The sequence below is a fragment of the Pleurotus ostreatus genome (genome assembly GCF_014466165.1).
Source record: "Pleurotus ostreatus strain PC9 chromosome Unknown scaffold_9, whole genome shotgun sequence".
Classification (NCBI taxonomy): domain Eukaryota; kingdom Fungi; phylum Basidiomycota; class Agaricomycetes; order Agaricales; family Pleurotaceae; genus Pleurotus; species Pleurotus ostreatus.
The window spans coordinates 471,039-485,660 of NW_023503164.1; the positions used below are offsets into that span (position 1 = coordinate 471,039).

At 50.2% G+C, this 14,622-nt stretch overlaps 5 protein-coding genes across 5 annotated transcripts; 4 read left to right on the forward strand and 1 right to left on the reverse strand.

The window, feature by feature from the left end:
* Nucleotides 1-1,212: 1,212 nt before the first annotated feature.
* Nucleotides 1,213-4,190, forward strand: PC9H_011356 (uncharacterized protein; the record flags this gene model as incomplete). The annotated part of the gene is made up of 7 exons (XM_036780841.1): nt 1,213-1,504; nt 1,558-1,644; nt 1,699-1,918; nt 1,968-2,207; nt 2,260-2,422; nt 2,471-2,530; nt 2,586-4,190. The coding sequence occupies 7 exons, from the start codon at nt 1,213-1,215 to the stop codon at nt 4,188-4,190; spliced, it is 2,667 nt and encodes an 888-aa protein (XP_036626696.1).
* Nucleotides 4,191-4,940: 750 nt separating this feature from the next.
* PC9H_011357 (uncharacterized protein) lies at nt 4,941-7,459 on the forward strand (the record flags this gene model as incomplete). The annotated part of the gene is made up of 13 exons (XM_036780842.1): nt 4,941-5,113; nt 5,165-5,388; nt 5,559-5,669; nt 5,721-5,786; nt 5,845-5,914; nt 5,985-6,069; nt 6,127-6,393; nt 6,444-6,481; nt 6,536-6,577; nt 6,701-6,859; nt 6,910-7,016; nt 7,070-7,180; nt 7,236-7,459. 13 exons carry the CDS (start codon nt 4,941-4,943, stop codon nt 7,457-7,459), a joined length of 1,677 nt encoding a protein of 558 aa, XP_036626697.1.
* Nucleotides 7,460-8,070: 611 nt separating this feature from the next.
* Nucleotides 8,071-9,375, forward strand: PC9H_011358 (uncharacterized protein; the record flags this gene model as incomplete). The annotated part of the gene is made up of 7 exons (XM_036780843.1): nt 8,071-8,138; nt 8,197-8,432; nt 8,492-8,507; nt 8,558-8,639; nt 8,717-8,755; nt 8,813-8,936; nt 8,987-9,375. 7 exons carry the CDS (start codon nt 8,071-8,073, stop codon nt 9,373-9,375), a joined length of 954 nt encoding a protein of 317 aa, XP_036626698.1.
* A 199-nt stretch (nt 9,376-9,574) lies between these two features.
* PC9H_011359 (uncharacterized protein) lies at nt 9,575-10,105 on the reverse strand (the record flags this gene model as incomplete). Its single annotated transcript, XM_036780844.1, has 4 exons — nt 9,575-9,670; nt 9,726-9,863; nt 9,915-9,984; nt 10,035-10,105. The coding sequence occupies 4 exons, from the start codon at nt 10,103-10,105 to the stop codon at nt 9,575-9,577; spliced, it is 375 nt and encodes a 124-aa protein (XP_036626699.1).
* A 1,430-nt stretch (nt 10,106-11,535) lies between these two features.
* LHS1 (lumenal Hsp70 protein) lies at nt 11,536-14,601 on the forward strand (the record flags this gene model as incomplete). Its single annotated transcript, XM_036780845.1, has 9 exons — nt 11,536-11,766; nt 11,816-12,640; nt 12,697-12,779; nt 12,832-12,878; nt 12,929-13,175; nt 13,226-13,407; nt 13,463-13,727; nt 13,785-14,036; nt 14,088-14,601. 9 exons carry the CDS (start codon nt 11,536-11,538, stop codon nt 14,599-14,601), a joined length of 2,646 nt encoding a protein of 881 aa, XP_036626700.1.
* Nucleotides 14,602-14,622: the final 21 nt, after the last annotated feature.

Sequence of the window (14,622 nt, forward strand, 5' to 3'; positions counted from 1 at the left end):
CACAAACTTTGTTGGCGCGCAACATTTTCTGGTAGCCCAATATTTCTACATTTTGCTTGAGAGTGTCTGAAAGCATAGACTTAAACGAGAAACATTGTGAGCTTGGAGTAAGAAAAGACGACTGTGCGGGTTGTGTGGGACATTATACACTAACCGCGGTACCCAGACAGCTACAGGGGCATTCTCACGGTCAGACTGCACCTCGTTTTCATTAAGATGCCTGAGATTTAAACGGTCATTGTCATTCCAAGGGAATCCATATGGTTGATTCAAAGCATAATATCTAGTGCACTGATAGCTAGTAGGAATCCCCGTACAAGTTCTCTGGCCCAGAATACACCGTGTATAGGTGATCAATCTTAATTTTGGAAGGGTGAAAATACCCCTTTACTAGTTCAGGTATCTCGGTGATGCTCCACCATGAGGGAACTGGCCAACTTCGTCGTTCTGTAGCGGTTTTTAATGTTATACATTCCTAGGTACTCTACAACTCAATTCAGAAAGATTGCGCGGAGAAGAATTGTTGCGAGCTACCAAATGACTATGTGCGCGCTAATGTTGCGCGGATATTAGAAATGAGGGTTAATGAACAATGAACGCCATCGTCTAAGTCAATGGGAGACAGTGTTACAACTTACTTACCTACTTTTATTTCCTTTACAAATTATCTTAGACAGATTGCGTGGTAAAAAAAGTTGCGCTCATTAAAAATTTGTGACTATTTGGGGAGCTAAGTCACAAATGTTGTGTGAGGTTTACATAACAGTGCACTGGGTACGCTCACTCAAGTCTAGATAGCATTAGCCTCTTCGAGTGAAATATTCGCTGTTTCGAAGATCTGAGACGCCTTCGGTCTTCGCCAAAACCTTGGGTATACTCACGCCGCAAATAAGCCGGGAATGATTCATGATGAGTGGGCAACCAAAAGGCCATTGTCGAGTTCTTCGGCACACGTTGCTGTACATATGGCATGATGCATGATGCACGAGTATGCAACCAACGCGTCCATTGAGCTGATCCAAAGTTCGAAAATTCAAGACCTAGTCTAACGGGTAAGCGCCCAGTGGCCAAAGGCGGAAGATGCCGACTATTTGGCCTTGATTGTGGCTCTGCTATAATGAGATCAATAGCACCTCGACTTGATTCTGACGGTGATCAGGCCAGTCCCCACCACAGAACGAGCGACGGAGAGTGTCGCCCCTCGTCGTACCCATGCCCTATCCGCAGGCCGTGATGTCTTCCCCCAACTCCCATTTCCACGACGGGTCTCCCGTCACGCTCGGTTCTCCCACCCAACGACGCCCGGGTTCCAGGCAACGCTTCGTCGCAGATCTGTCGCAATGCCTGTTCGACTTCGTGGTTCAGCTTCTCCCCACCCAGGAGGAGCTTGCAGTAAAAGAAGACGTTCGCAAATTGTTGGAGAGACTCATTCGAACCATAGAACCTGAAAGCCGTCTGCTGTCGTTCGGAAGCACGGCCAACGGGTTCAGTTTGCGCAATTCTGGTGAGTGGTTATCGTTTGTGAATCCGCCTCATCAAGTAACTGAACGAGAATAGACATGGACCTGTGCTGTTTGATTGACTCTGAGGAACGGCTAGCTGCCTCCGATCTTGTTACCATGTTGGGTGATCTACTGGAAAGAGGTATGTCGAACCTTACCTAGTCTTTGCATACATGCACCAACTGTGTTCGCGCAGAAACCAAGTTTTACGTCAAATCACTTCCGCATGCTCGGATACCAATAGTGAAACTTTCACTAGACCCGTCGCCGGGCCTGCCGCTTGGCATAGCATGCGACATCGGCTTTGAGAACCGACTTGCTCTGGAAAACACACGATTATTGATGTGCTACGCAATGATCGATCCCGCTCGCGTGAGGACGATGGTGTTATTCCTCAAAGTTTGGAGCAAACGACGGTGTGTAGTAAACACTCATTACTGCCGCATAAACTCACTTGCATGTTAGGAAAATCAACTCTCCATATAAGGGCACGCTATCGTCGTATGGCTATGTCTTACTGGTCATCTATTTCTTGGTCCACGTCAAGAATCCTCCGGTGCTTCCAAACCTTCAGCAGATGCCTCCCCTACGACCGATATCCGAAGAAGATACTCACCTGCATGGGCATAACATCTGGTTCTTCGACGATATCGAACTCTTACGTCAACGCTGGCATTCAGACAACAACGAGTCTGTCGCTGACTTGTATGTCCATGATGTCTAGATGCTCCTCTCCCATCATTGACCGCCTTTGTAGGCTAATAGATTTCTTTCGTTATTATTCTCGCGATTTCCCATATAACACGGGAGTCGCCTCGATTCGTTCTGGGTTGCTGAAGAAAGATTCAAAGGGATGGCAGAATGACCTGTCCAATCAAAGATACAACGATGCCCGCGAGCGGAATCGTCTATGTATAGAGGTGTGTGATATTTTAACATGGGCTACCTATGTCTGACCAATGGGGTAGGATCCATTTGAGACGGACTTCAATGTTGGGCGATGTGTGACCAAAGACGGGCTGTACACAGTGAGCTATGTTCTAGCTGCTCTTCGTCGTATGATTAACCGTATCGCTTCCTTAGATTCGTGGGGAGTTTATGCGTGCTTCCCGAATCCTGGCGTCCAGGCCCGAGCGAGCGATTGTTGCACTTGCTGAACTGTGTGAAGAACGGGCAGACGACCATCTCATCTCACCGCCCGTGCCTCCGAGGGCCCCGCCCCCTCAGACGCCATACACCGTTGGAAGCAGCTCCATGCGACCGAAGGGCGTTCAGACTGATAAGCTTTCCCCTCCTATGCAATTCTTTGAACCGGGATCACGAGCACGCGGTGCTACGCATGTCCCCTCGCGTTCACCGCCAGAGCACATGGCGCCGAAGCGTAGCAAATGGACAAGTCCTCCGCCTGCGGAGGCGTCGTCTGACATTCACAACTCGTTCGAGAGCCAGTTGGGCAGAGGTATCGAACTAGCAACTGCTGCAAGCATCGCTCGTGAAAGACTCCTGGGTGATGCAGCCTCATCCTCGAGCAATAGTGACATTGGCATTGATGAAGAGCCCGAAGCTCCGGAGTCTGACGATGTGCAATCTGTTCGATCATATACCGAGGGAACCTCCCCCCAGCTCCAAACTGTCCAACGACGACCATCGTGGCATGTTAATGATTCTCCGGACTATATTCCACGATATGGCTCACGTCGACTGCCCCGTCAAATCCCTGATCAAAGAATTGACAAGCAACCTCCATTGCAGAATGCCTCTCCTGACCTCCATGCCTTGTCTGCTAAGGCTGAGCTTGCCAGACGGTCGATATCCGGTGCACCTCGCCCGCTTAGGAGCAACTGGTCATCCCCAGTGAATACTCCCCCCTTATCACCAGACTCGCCCTCAAGTCCCCGCCTTCGATTTACTGAACCATCTACTGTATATTATCAGACCACCGTCACACGCTCACCTCGTCCCACTGTGCTATACCCGAATTCTGGATCTCATCCGTCGTTCTTGTCTCAATACCAACAAAACCAAAGTTATGTACATAGCTCAAATCATCACCCACCACAAGATATCTTTTCAATGGATCATCCACCGTTGCTGTCGCGGATGAACTCGCGCGGAGGACAAGGAGAGACCGCAGGCTGGTCTTCTGGCGGCCCTGATACCCCGACACCGACCAATATAATACATTCGCATGCCCCCCTTTCGCAGCTTTCCCGGCACTCCCATTCACATTCTAATGCAACCATCATTGCTCCCACACCGCCACCCATATCATCTACCTCCTTAGCATCTCATTCTACTAATGCTTGTACGCCCCCACCGTCTCAGACACGGTCTAGATCCAGGTCGCGCTCTCGCTCGCCGCCTATGTTACTCACTCCCCCATCAGCCCTCCCTATCATCTCGCCCGCAGACAACGAAGCAAACCCGTGCTCCGTTCCTCTGCTCTTGCATCAAGGCGCTGACTCGCCAACGTCGTCTTCCGCCGGATATGACACGTCCCTGTCCCAATCGCCATCGCCCTCCCCGTCCCCGTCCCCACCTCCGACGACCGCACGCTCGATATGTGGCGATAGTTGCGTATCCAAATGTACTTCATCGCCGTCCCCAGTCGATCCAGTCATCACCTTGCCCCTGCTCGGCTCTCATCTTCAATCGCCTGTCGACGAAGCTCTGGACGAACAAATATAGACGCGTTCGTATTCCTGCTGCCGCTTATCTGCAAGCGCTGCCGAGGAGTTTCTCGTATGTCCTGTTTGGCCACTATGTTGATGGCCACGAAGTAAATTCGTGGCACGTATGCGACTCAAGGACGGTGTATCAGATCCATCCTCTTGACATTGGGTATGTTAGTTACGAGTCATCCCTGTTCCACTTGCGTTGCCGCTACCATAAGTAGTATCGAATAATAAGGGAGTACTGGCTCGCTGATTAGCTACGTAGGTCACGTAGGTACCATGTAGCGGCCCCGCCGTAACCGTGCATACCCATGTCTTGCAGTCCACGCCTGGCCTATCGCAGCAAGTATAAGCAACATCTCACGTATGGGGCCAAAAATACTGGACTAACCAAGATTGCAAGCTTGCGTCAGCTCAGTGAGGCCGAAGTGACACGCTACCGACTAGAAAAAGGCTGCCTGTAGAACGTACGTGTCGACTCGCAAGTTGGGGGTATCTCCCGTACTTATGGCTCTGGGAAATTCAAGGTGTGACAAACCGGCATGATGAAACATAATCACCATGTTGTGCAGCCGAGCAGAGTAGTGCACGCGCAAAGGAATTTAGAAACCGGCGAACACAGCAAGATGATATTTGGTAAGGAATGGTGTCCCCACCCAAACAACCCATTGCAGCCGAGCGAGCCCACGCGTACACACCATGGTCGGCTTCGTGTCGCTGGATACTTATATAACGAGAAGCGAAGCCTCAATATTAGGGTAAAATGAACTTCAAGCTCTGCTCATCGTTTTTGGCAGTCCTCTGCGTAGTGGCACTTGCCGTCTCTGCGGCCTCTTGTTCTCGGACACCGGTTGTCGCTCTCGACTACTCGACCTTCGAAGGTTTCACTGTTGGCAATGTGTCCCAGTATCTTGGAATGCCGTTCGCAGCTCCTCCGTACGAGAATCCATTCCAAGATACTTCAGTGCCTTGACCTCCCAACCTTAGAGTTGGTCAGTTGAGGTTTCGCAAACCGAGCCCGCCTCTTCATAAACGCGGCGTGCATCGAGCAACAGAATTTGGCCCCGCTTGTCCCCAGCAAGCACTCTCCCCGCTTCCTGGTATTGATTTTGCCGGAAATTATTCCTCCATTTCTGAGGATTGTGAGACTCGTTGCTTCCGGCTCTCCCGCATGCCGAGGCTAATCTATAATTTCAGGCCTCTCAATCAACGTCTTATGCCCGGCTCAAGCCAACGCCCAGCTAGGTAAAGGATACCCTGTCGTGGTGGTAAGCACTCTTGAATGCTTCGCCTGAAAATTCATCACTTATCCATAGATGTAGTATTTTCACGGAGGTGCGTATGATCTTGCTTAACTTGTCGCTTTCTCAATCATTTGTAGGCGGGTTTGAAATTGGAGATGCTACTGACACACCTGCTAGCACCCTTGTTGAGCGTTCCATCGCACTGGGTCAACCTGTCATCGTTGTTATCCCTAACTATCGGATCAATGGTCAATATAGTTTGCCATAATCCTCGCCTTCTACTCACTTCCTTTTGCCAGGTCTTGGTTTCTTGGCAGGCAGGGAGGTTCTCGAGGCAGGCGTAAGCAATTTGGGTCTCCACGACCGTCAGTATTCTACCTATCTTCACCCTATGGACTTTGGTGGCTGATATTCAACGTTCAGAGCGCTTTGCGCTTGAGTGGATACAAAAGTATATCTCGGATTTTGGAGGAGATCCCCACAAAGTTACTATGTACGTTCCTTACTTTTATGGCGATTGGGCTCATCATTAATTTAGTAACTTATCATTATATTTACCTCAGATGGGGCGTAAGCGCGGGGGCGGTGTCAGTAGCGTTGCACCTACTCAATCCTAATGGCAACTCATTATTTCATGCCGCCTTCATGGTCAGTAGTGGGATTCAGTCTTTGCTCCTTACTCTGTTCATGGCTGTGATTGTGCAGGAGTCTGGCGGGCCCCTTCAGATTCCTAAGGTATCCGACGGCCAGAAGGAATACGATGCTATTGTCGATACCGTAGGGTGCACACATCACCGAGACACATTAGCTTGTCTGCGCACTGTTCCCTTGAATGCATTGACAGCTGCGATCAATGAGACACGGGATATCTTCTCGTTCTCGAGCCTTAACCTCGCCTGGATACCTCGCGTCGATGGGGACCTGATCAAGGAAGAGCCATACACTCTCATCCGCCGCAAAGCATATGTCAAGGTCCTTCTTCACCTATTATCATTGTTATCGGCGCATTGACGGTGAAATAGGTCCCTTTCATCACAGGTAACTGTGATGACGAAGGAACGTAAGTAATATTCTTTCTACGACAGTCGATCTAACGGCTGGAACATTCCCGTAGCCTGTTCTCGTTGTCTAACATGAACATAACGTTCGTTGACAAGTCCTCTTTCTGATACGCTTCGGGCTCACAATTCTCAAGAACGACACCCGAGTTCTTGGATTATATTAGCTCCAAGTAAGTCCTCAACAGTATGGCTATATGGCTGGAGGCTCAATGACTTAGCTACCTTCCTTCTGCGACGGCTGAGCAAATACAGCGAATCGCGAATGTGTACCCCGATGATCCCAGTCAGGCACGATCACACTTCGCGATCGCTCCAACCATGACTCTAATTCAGAAACAGGGTTCGCCGTTCGATACAGGCACTGCGAACGCTTTGACGTGAGTGGCACCGGTGTAACGATTCTTACAGGCTCAGCTTAAAGCACCAGGCCTCAATTCAAGCGACTCGCAGCCGTTCAAGGGGATATTTTCTTTCAAGGCCCGCGACGTTTTCTACTCGAGACAGCTTCAGAGACTCAAAACGCCTGGGGTTACTGTACGCCGCGCATCTAACCAGTGATGCAGTGCTAACTACCCCATAATATGCAGTAAACAAACAGGGAAAGACTTCCTCGTCCTTGGGCGCTTCGCATGCATCGGACGGCGGTGAATGGTTTGGATCACGCAATCCCACTGAGCCTTTCGCTGTTGGCGCAATGAGTGAGTGTACTCAGCCCTTTGTCCCATTCCATCTAACCATTCCTGGCGATGTTAGTCAATTTCATTAATACGTTCGATCCCAACGTCCCGGCAAATCCTCACTGTGTGCCCAAATCATCATTGTTTTGGCCGCAGTGGCAGGCGTCGACAGGCGTTCCAATTTTAGTCTTCAGTGACCCATCCAAGTTGTCAATCAGCAACGATACTTTCCGTGCCGAGCCCATGAGGGTCTTGAACGAGATACTCTCACTGGGGGCTATTGAGAGCACACCGCTATAGTGCTATACGAAGTGTAGTGGTGATCAGCCATCATTTATTTGCTTCCGTAGTTTAGGCCATGTAGGTCGGGGATCGATATGAATATAATATTGCACAGATTTCCAGATTTCGCCCGTGGCACTATGATGGAAGCGTATGGTTTCGCGTTGGGAACCGGACTTGAGAGCACTGTATTGTCATTTCCTTTGCGCCTGAGTGCGTGAGCAACGTCGACGAGATAAGTTGAGAAGCTTGTGAGAAACACACGTCCTATTGTGAACTTCTCGCGAGATTTTGCTTCCCCCTGGAGGTGTAGCATCTTTGAACCTGTCGGCGGTGGGTGTGCGTTGCTAAAACGAGCCAAATTTAGCGCTCAGGCCTCAGGTCAGGGTCGGTGTTTGACTCTGTCTACAGCGAGTTCTCGTTAGTAGGTTTGTAGGCTCACCGACCGAAGCCGACCATGCTGAAACACCTGTGAGATATGCCTGATATCTCCGACGGTGCGGCATAATTGCTCACCAAGCCTCTGATGGCGGCCCCACGACATATCCCGGCGGAGCGGGATTCAAGACGGTATAAATCGATTATCGCTGCTTCGGGCTGTATGCAGACTTGTAAGATACTTGTGCGCCATGGCCAAGTTCAAACCCGAAGACATTCCCGACCTTCATAGAAAAGTTGCCATTGTCACTGGTGGCAAGTACGTCTGTTTCTTTGATCCCAAGTTACGAGGAATCGCTAACAAACTGTTTCGTCAGTCGAGGCATGGGCTTCCACATCGTACAACAACTTGCCTCCCATGGAGCCAAAGTTTACCTGGCTGCCCGTTCAGAGGCTTCGGCGAGGGAAGCCATCCAGCGCATAGAAGCCGAAAAGCCTGAGCTTCAGGGAAAGGATCGCGTGGTATACTTGAAGCTCGACCTCTCTACGCTTCAATCGGCCCAAGACTCCGCGAATGAGTATCTTCGACTAGAACAGAGGTTAGACATCATCGGTAGGTCTTGCCCATTCCAGATCGTGGCAAGCACTTGACTGCAACACCTTTGATTCCAGTTCATAACGCCGGAATGTGAGTACCTCATGTCGTAGTGCAACCTCTGTGATCTGACGTTCGTTTAGCATGAATCATCCGTATGCGAAAACTGCCGATGGACTGGAGGACTCTATGGGAATAAAGTACGTCGAATGTCTTTTATACGGCGTCATTCCTGAAATACTATATACAGTCACTTCGCACCCTTTGTATTCACCAAGACGCTTTACCCCCTCTTATTGGAGACTTCCAGGCAGCCAGAGAGTGATGTTCGGGTCGTAATAGTAGGCATTAGTATTCTCTCTAGTGCAGTATGCAGCACTCTTACGCTTTTTCTCTAGGTATCTTCATCCATTCATTCTCGTGCTCCGGCTGCAGGCAAATTCGCAACACTGGACGAGATCAATGACCCCCTTGCACCTCCATCTTCACAGGACGGAATCGTCGCACGATATGCTCGTTACGGTCAGTATTACTTTCACTGCTGCTCGTGAGCAAGCGCTGACGTCTCGCAGCCCGTTCAAAACTAGCGAATATCCTTTACGCAAAGCAATTACAAAAGGAATTTGACGCGTCCTCTTCAACGGCGCTCGCCATCTCTCTCCACCCGGGTGGAGTCGCCACGGAGACTGTCCTAGACGATCAAGAATCCGTCCCATTCCTGGGCCCGGTGTTGAAGTTTCTCGTCGCAAAGCTCGCCAAATCCCCCCTCGACGGAGCGTTGGTCGCCTTGCATGCTGCCACGTCTCCAGACGTGCGGAAAAATTCGGCTACATACGGCGGTGCCTACATTGGCTCCTTGGCTAAAGTGACGCCCGCTAGCGCGGACGGCCAGAGCGACGACCTCGCTAAGAAACTCTGGGAAGTGACTGAACAGATTTCCACCGAAATTCTGAGTGAATAATGCGCTACGGCCACGGCAAGTAGATCTATCACTATCAGGAATGATGTACTTATTTTTCGTCCCTGAGAGCAGTTGGAGGTTTCGAGCTCATGTCGTCGATAGCTAAATGGGTAGCCAACGTGCATCATACAAGCTCGATACGGTCATGATGGTTCCGTTGTAAGTACACGTCATGTCGATTGGTTACTACTGTTATTATCTAGGGCGTCTCCTTTGAGTACTTTACTTGATCTCTTCCTACGAGGACTTCTACTGATCCTCTATCAAGAAATTGGACCTCGTCCGGCACAGCAGCCTTGAGATCAACCATGTCAGCGCATGTCAGTCTAGTGTGTCAGCTAGGAACCGACCTTCTGGTACTCTTCACCGCCGAATAAAGACAATAAATCTTCGAGCTTCTCCACAAAGAAATCAGCGGCACCATCGTATGGTGCCGCCCGCCATCCGACATTCGCAAGACAGTTGGACTCCTCCGGAAGAATATGAAACTAGGAGGAGCATGAGTACGTTAATCTTCAGCCTACCATAAGAAGAAATACTTGGTTATAGCGAACGAGGTTAGCCCTTACAGCCTTCAGCCCGGTGAATATCCGTGCGTGGTGTGTCCCCCTGAGGGCATCACTTAGAATTTCTCTTGTTAGTACGGACAAACAACCCACCAGTATTCATTGAATTGCGCCCGGGTCATCCCGGGTTTCCTCTTGAGCAGCAGGGTGACACGGATAGCCATTTCGTGTATTACGGTGTTTTGTAAAGCAGGTGGGAGCGGTCGCGTGAGGTTTGAGTAGGGGACAGTCGAAGAATGAGAAGATGAAACTGAGTGTCAGCCCGACTCTGTGTATTACAAGTTGACTGGGTAGTTCTTATATATACACTACGATCGAGGAGTAGGGCAAAGGGTATGAGTGCAAAGCACAGGAGACGTACATTTAATAAAGTAGATGTCAAGTAGCAGTGCGGTAAAGCATAGTAAGGTACATGTCCGAGGGGTGGTTCAGGAAGGACCATTCCTACTGACACCCTGATTGCGCCGACACTGTTTTAGCTGGTCTAGGAAACGAATCATCAGTGCAATTCGCCGACGCACAAGGCCCAAAGAAGGCGAAACAACATACCCCTTGGCCACAATGGGGAAGCACAACTCCATCGTATTTGAAAATGAAGATACCGTGTCCGTGCCGATTAGTACTACCACTACCAGTTCGGTTTCTGAAGACATTGTAGCGTACGCCCGTTTACTGAGATGGACGAACGTCAGACTTAGAGATTTAATAGGCGCAAAGCCTTCGGCGGGGGCGTCGTGCTAGACGGTCCCTTGTGCATTCACTGTTCCAGAGCTCGTGTACTGAATAAAGGAAGTGGCGTTGCGCTTGGGACCATCTGTGGCTTTTGCATCGCTGCCCAGAAGCAAGTGAGGGCTAGAAGAAGTCTACGCGGTCGAGCGGGAGGTGATTGCACGAGCCGCCCCGTCACTCTCAAGAGTCTGTGTGCTCCCACAGCATGCCAACGTGTATAAACAGAAACACAGCCGTCTGAAGGCTCGCGTTTGGGATCTTCGGTGGAATGCAAGTTTCCTTCGTTGACAAAAAGGCTCACTGACCTCGTCACGGAATTTCAGTCACTTTGTGTGATGGCCTAGGTGGTTCGTAGATTCTTTGTATCGACGAGGAAAGATATACTAACCTTGCCGCGGACCAGCATGACACGCCAGTATTTTGGACGAGATATATGACTGGGACTCAGTACAATGCAGAGGCTGTGTCGTTGCTTGCACAATTACCTTCGGGCATATCTACTTGTACCATCGACCGTCGTTTCAAGGTTGAACAAGTTATCACTTCCCCATCCGTCGGTCGGGTTTGAGGGAATAATCTAAAGCCCGCACGGAATGAGTTGTGTTCAAGACGTTTGTCAAAGGTGGAATTTCCGCCACTCATGATGATAGGAACAATGTCTCAATAAATAACATTCGATGTAGTGGAAGGATCAAGGAAGGATCGTGGCCGAGCCAAGAGTCCGACGATCATGCCAGGTGTACGGCACGTGATACCCAAACATCTTGACGTGTCGTCCACGACGACAGCTGTACTTCAGCCTTCTCCGACAGCAAAACAAATCCCCTAGATGCTCCAGTTTCTTGCTTGAACAATTCCCTTCAAAATGCATTTGCTATTTATCTACAACTTCCTTTCTTTTCTGGCCTTTCTGCCTTCTTCAGTCTACGCCTCTGTCCTCGCCATCGACTATGGTGCGGACGGGATTAAGGCTTCTCTCATGAAGCCGGGTGTACCATTCGATGTCCTATTGAACAAGGATTCAAAACGGAAAATACAGGCGTCGGTAGCATGGAAGAACGGTGATCGGTTATTTGGCGCAGACGCGTATAACATGGTAAGCATTGCGTAAATATACCGAGTTCTACTCACTTACGCCCTTCTAGGCTTCGCGGGTTCCAAAGGATACATTTTCCTCCCTTAAGTTTCTACAAGCCGCCCCTTTTGACTCGCCTATCGTAAACTACTATGGTACAATTTCGTCGGCAGAGCTAGTGGAAACGTCTCGAAGGACGGTTGGCCTGAAGCGTTCCGATGGGTCGGAGTGGAGCGTCGAAGAACTCATTGCTATGCAATTCGCGTACATCAAGCACCTGGCAGAAGCAGTAGCTGGAGAGAAAGTCTACGATGTGATTGTCACTGTGCCCCCGTTCTACTCCCAATTCGAACGAGACGCCGTCGCGGACGCGATTGAAATTGCTGGCCTTCGCACTCTGGCTTTGGTGAACGATGGAACGGCTGTCGCAGTCAACTACGCAATGACCCGTACCTTCACAACGCCAGAAACGCATATCATTTTCGACGCTGGCGCTTCTGCCATTCGTGCTACCGTGGTCACTTTCGATACCATGAAGGACGCTGCAAAGACGACAACTATCACCGTCTCTGGTGTGGGCTACGACCGCATCACCGGTGGCACGGAGTTGGACAGACGGTTGAGGGAGATCCTCATCGCTGCTTTCAACAACAAGCACAAACGGGATATTCGTGGGGACCAGAAAGGGATGGCCAAGCTTTGGAAGGAGGCTGGGCGGGTTAAAGCAATTCTTAGCGCCAACAACGAAGCGATGGCAGCAGTTGAAAGCGCAGCTTTCGACCTCGACTTCAAGGCCAAAGTGACACGAGCAGAATTCGAAGAGGCGTGTGCCGATCTCGTCCCTCGCTTTGCTCAACCAATATGGGACGCTCTTGTTAATGCCGGTCTAAGCTTGGTACGCGTCCTTTCGCTGAACACTGAGTATTGAGTTTCACCATCACGTCGATTCAGGAAAACATCTCATCCGTTATCCTTACTGGTGGAAGCACTCGTACGCCAATGATACAAGCTGCTATCAAAGCCGCCGTTGGAGAGTGAGTTATTCTCCTACCCATTTAGCCGTCAATCGAATTAACAACTCGGTAGAGATAAAATTGCCCTGAATGTCAACGCAGACGAAGCGGCTGTTCTTGGTATGTGAAATCGGACGGCCAACTTCCACCGGTGCTAATCCTTTTTATAGGCGCCGCTTTACATGGTGCAAGTTTGAGCAGGCAATTCAAGACTAAGAGTTTCAAAGTCTCCGATATTAGCGTGCACAATATCCAGGCTTCATACTTCGCAACTTCTGCTAGTCCTTCTGCTAGACCTCGTACCATCAGCACTTTAATCTTCCCTGCTGGTTCCAAAGTCGGAACAAAGAAGACGTTGACTTTCAAGCGCAAGGAAGATTTCGCTATCTGGTTAGACTACAAGAATCTCGTGGCACCGTAAGTTGGTCCTGCCCTCTCGTCGTTATCCCCGTTGATGAAAGACCTAGAGGTTTCCCGATGCAAATATTAGAAGCAGAAATCAGTGGGGTCAGCGAAGCTCTCCAGAATCTTACGGACCTTGGTGCTGTTGAGCCTGTTGTCAAGGCCACCCTTTCGCTATCTGAGTCTGGCTTTGTGTCTGTCACGGATGCTGTCGCTTTCGGAGAGATCAAGGACGAATCGATCACTGGTGCGTTTGGTTGTCCATTTTGTTGCTCCTATAAACTTAATGTTTCCGTGTTCAGGCAAGCTCAAGGGATTCTTCGGCGCCGGATCATCTGCTTCGCCCGAGGAAACGGAAACAGGGTCAGCTGAGAACACGCCACCTCGAGATACTGAGGCTGCCTCCTCAACGGCGTCCCCTTCTGCGTCATCCAATTCATCAGCGCCGGAAGAGACCGAGGTCAAGAAGCCCGTACCAAAGGAAAACACGATCCCTCTCAACATCACCGTCAAATTTGTGTCCATCCCTCCCATGACTGTCGCAGAGAAAAAGACTGCACGCAGTAGGTACGTCCTCATTGTCGTCGTCGCGTTCTGTTTTTTTGTGGCTCATCACTCTTGTAGATTACGTGCCGCCGATGCACAGGAAGCCGCAAAGACACGCCGAGAGGAAGCTCGTAATAGCTTTGAGGCCTACTTATACCGTCTTCGGGATTTACTTGAAGACGACAACCAGGCTTCGCCCTTTAAGAAGTGCTCAAAGGAGTCCGAGCGGGCTACCATCTCCGAGAAGCTTGATTCGTCGTTCAACTGGTTGCACGAGAAAGGCGATGACGCTGATACGCCGCAGTTCCTTGACAAGCGCAGCACGCTTGAGTGAGTCTTCTAGACTCCCCTTAATGCTGTTGAATCTCACCCTCGTTCCAGGACACTTGAACGGCCCATAATACACCGTTACCAAGAGATTGAAGCTTTCCCCCGCGCTCTTAACACCAGCCAAATGTGGAATTGGAGCACTCGTCTTTTCCTGACGGAGGCCAAGGCCAATTTGACCGCCGAAGCCGCAGCAGGACTGCCGTCGAAGTGGACTGCGGAGGAGCTAGCGGCTCTAGAAAAGACGCTGCTTGACCACGAGTCGTGGCTCAACGAATGGGTTGAGAAACAAAAGAGTGTCAAGTTCAACGAAGATCCAGTGATTGAGACCACGGAGATGAAGGCGAGGGCAAAGGTCCTTGAGACCCACTTGCAGAAGCTAGTGAAGCGTAAAGTGCCCAAGCAGACGAAACCCAAGACTACTTCGAGTGCAACAACTTCGTCGACGAGTCCGACTCCAGAGCCAACGGCGGAAAGTAACACTTCTAGTGAAGGGACGACAACGACGCCCGCGGCACCACCAGAACAGGAGACAGTCCCACCAGTACAAGCGCACGATGAACTGTAGTATAATGGTTATTTTACTTTG